The sequence below is a fragment of the Etheostoma spectabile genome, chromosome 11 (assembly GCF_008692095.1).
Source record: "Etheostoma spectabile isolate EspeVRDwgs_2016 chromosome 11, UIUC_Espe_1.0, whole genome shotgun sequence".
Taxonomy (NCBI): domain Eukaryota; kingdom Metazoa; phylum Chordata; class Actinopteri; order Perciformes; family Percidae; genus Etheostoma; species Etheostoma spectabile.
Window position 1 is genome coordinate 17476708 of NC_045743.1, and position 2684 is coordinate 17479391.

At 40.5% G+C, this 2684-nt stretch overlaps 1 protein-coding gene across 24 annotated transcripts in view; it reads left to right on the plus strand.

The window, feature by feature from the left end:
- The window catches only part of lrrfip1a (leucine rich repeat (in FLII) interacting protein 1a), a 51931-nt gene that overhangs the window by 24347 nt on the left and 24900 nt on the right, over positions 1-2684 (plus strand). For 17 of the 24 annotated variants that reach the window (XM_032529506.1, XM_032529509.1, XM_032529499.1 and 14 more), the window contains 5 exons: positions 59-109; positions 325-360; positions 1181-1234; positions 1320-1361; positions 1486-1542. In XM_032529506.1, the coding sequence (XP_032385397.1) occupies positions 59-109; positions 325-360; positions 1181-1234; positions 1320-1361; positions 1486-1542 (240 nt within the window). The remainder of the gene's footprint in view (positions 1-58; positions 110-324; positions 361-1180; positions 1235-1319; positions 1362-1485; positions 1543-2684) is intronic. The other 7 variants (XM_032529513.1, XM_032529514.1, XM_032529515.1 and 4 more) reach the window with 2 other exon arrangements.

Consider the following 2684-nt stretch of genomic DNA (forward strand, 5'->3'; position numbering starts at 1 on the left):
CACTGGCCATTCTCCAAACCCTAACCATCCATTTCCATCTGTCCCCTCTGTCCCACAGCTCTCAGACGACGATGAGCGGATGTCGGTGGGAAGCCGGGGCAGTGCCAGGGTCAGTATCACTCAGACAGCTCATGCAGTCAACACCCAACGGCTTTCTTTACACCTCTTCTTTTCCTTTTTAATCATTATCAAATACCTTGTTGCTTTTGGATTCCCCAAGATGGACATGTCTTCTTAAACATTTGGTTATGTGGAGGCAGTGTGTCTGTGTACTGTAACTTTACAAGGTGCTGTCTTGATGATGATGATGTGTCTTTTGCACAGTCGGATCTTGATGCAGTTGGAGCGTATGGTGGAGGGGTGAGGGCTGTGTTCTTGGATGAGTTTCTAACCCTGCTACCTGAGCATGTGTTGTGTGAATGAGTCGTTGTGTGACTAACAGCTGGTTCAAAGAGCTCACAGCATGGAGTAGATCTAATGAGTCTTATCCTTGTGATGAAATCAGACGTGGGGTTTCCATAGAAGGAATCCCAATCATATGCATATCTCTTTATTATAGAAAGCATGTTTGTGTGCTTATCTTTCTTAATTGAGTTTTTGTTCATTGACTACACATTTGAAAGTGTGTCAAAGTCTTATAACTCCTGACATTTATGATAGATTTGGTAAAGTTACGTACTGTGGCACTATATAGGAATCAACACATGAATGTGGACTAACTTGAGTGATCCTATCAAGTTGTTATGTTCGGTTATATTCTTGTTTTTGCAGTTTTGAAGGAACATTGACGCTGTGTCATACAGCTTTCATGCTCCAACCAAAACACCGCCCACACTATTTTAGGCTCTGTTATGTTCCGAAATGTAAAGTGCCATTTCTTCTGTGCTACGTAATGTGGAAAAATTCTTCATACTTGTCATTCTCACGGCCGTACGAGGTCCAGGACCTTCGGCTACGTCAGTTTATTAGTGGAATCCGTTGGTTTTGTCAAATACCTTCATGTTAATACTTTGTGGCCTTTCTGCATGCTCTCTACCAGTCTGGTCAGTGTGTTGCTTGGGTTTTTCTATTAACAGTAAAAGTAATGATAATGTTGTTATTGTAGAGTTGTGAGAAAAGACTTGTCCAGATAGCATGCTTTCACCCTTCACTGTTCTCCTTCTCTTTCTCTCACTCTAAGGACTCGTCGTCACATAAGAAGTCAAAGAAAAAGAAGAAACATAAGCACAAAGACGTATGTAGAAGCTCCGCCTATAAATGCATGAGTGGTCCACACAGAAATGGCCTCCGGGTTTCTCACTCGTGTTCTTTATCCACAGAGGAACAGCTGTGATGATGATTACAGTGTAATATCCAGCAGGGTCAGTAGCTGTGTGCTGTGAACTGACTGTACAGACGTTTGCATTTGGTCTGTTTACAATGAACGTTAGCAGATGTTTAGACAACCTGTCACTCAATTTCCTCCTCTTGTTCTCACGCTGTCAGAGCTCCAGACTCAGTGATGAAAGCAGAGTGTCTCGCTCCTCCAGGCTAGACCTCACGGTGCGTGTTGAAACCGAAGAACTTCAGTGTTTCCCGCAGCACTTTGCAGTTTATGCGACACGCATGCCGCCTTAACTACGTCGTCAACACAAAAAAAGTGAATTATCGTACTTGCTTTCAATGTTTATTTCACACATCATCATTGTATATTTAAACACAATTTAATGAGGTACAATGATCAAATACGTGCCGCGTGAAATGGGGAACCCCAAATAATCTACTAAAAGCTTATCGGAGGGGGCCCGAGAACAATAATCATGCAACAAATAACATACCAACCAGAAACTCAATTTAGCATGGACAAAATAAAGACATTTACAACAACAAAAAACAGATAAACGATCCCAGCACAAATTGTAGCACTTACAGAATAATTAACAATATGAAAAAAGCAGTTTTTCCTTGAGACGTTTTTAAATCTAATGAAGCAAAACTCATAGTGTCAGATAACAACCATAAAAGGTGGACTTTGGGTTTGATTTTGTGACAGTTTTCAGTGGTTATGAGGAGCAATATAGTGTTTATTCACATTTAAATAAAATGTCCCCAATTCTCTTTCCTGGACTCTAATGGTTTGGATTTAGACTTAAACTTATTTAGTTTTATTAATCCCTTTGGGATGACTCCCGCAAGGAAATTAAAGTTACCAGTACCCAATACAGCATGAGAAGGAGAAAAGAAGAATACAATACAAAAACACAAAGATAATAATGCAGAAGACAACACACAGTACATGTGTGCAAGTTTGTGCACAAGAGTTCAACCGCCAGGAGGAAATGAATGGGACTTTCCTATAGAAGGCAGCGATAGCCCATAGATAGAATAGATAGAAGCCTGGTTCAGTTAAAACGACTGGCAGCATTAAATGATGGCTTCTTGTAAATATATATAAGAAATTACATTTCAATTTCATTTAATTTGTGAAGAACCCAAACCGATCGACACAAATGACGTAACATTTTATTTAAAAAGCCTCCGGAGGCTTCTGCTAATCTGGCTCAATGACCTGGTTCCTCCATTTGACCTAATTATTCTACATCTTACACACTCATGTACTCTGTTAACTGCAGCTTCACCAAGGACGTGGCAAAGTGTGTGTGTGTGTGTGTGTGTGTGTGTGTGTGTGTGTGTGTGTGTGTGTG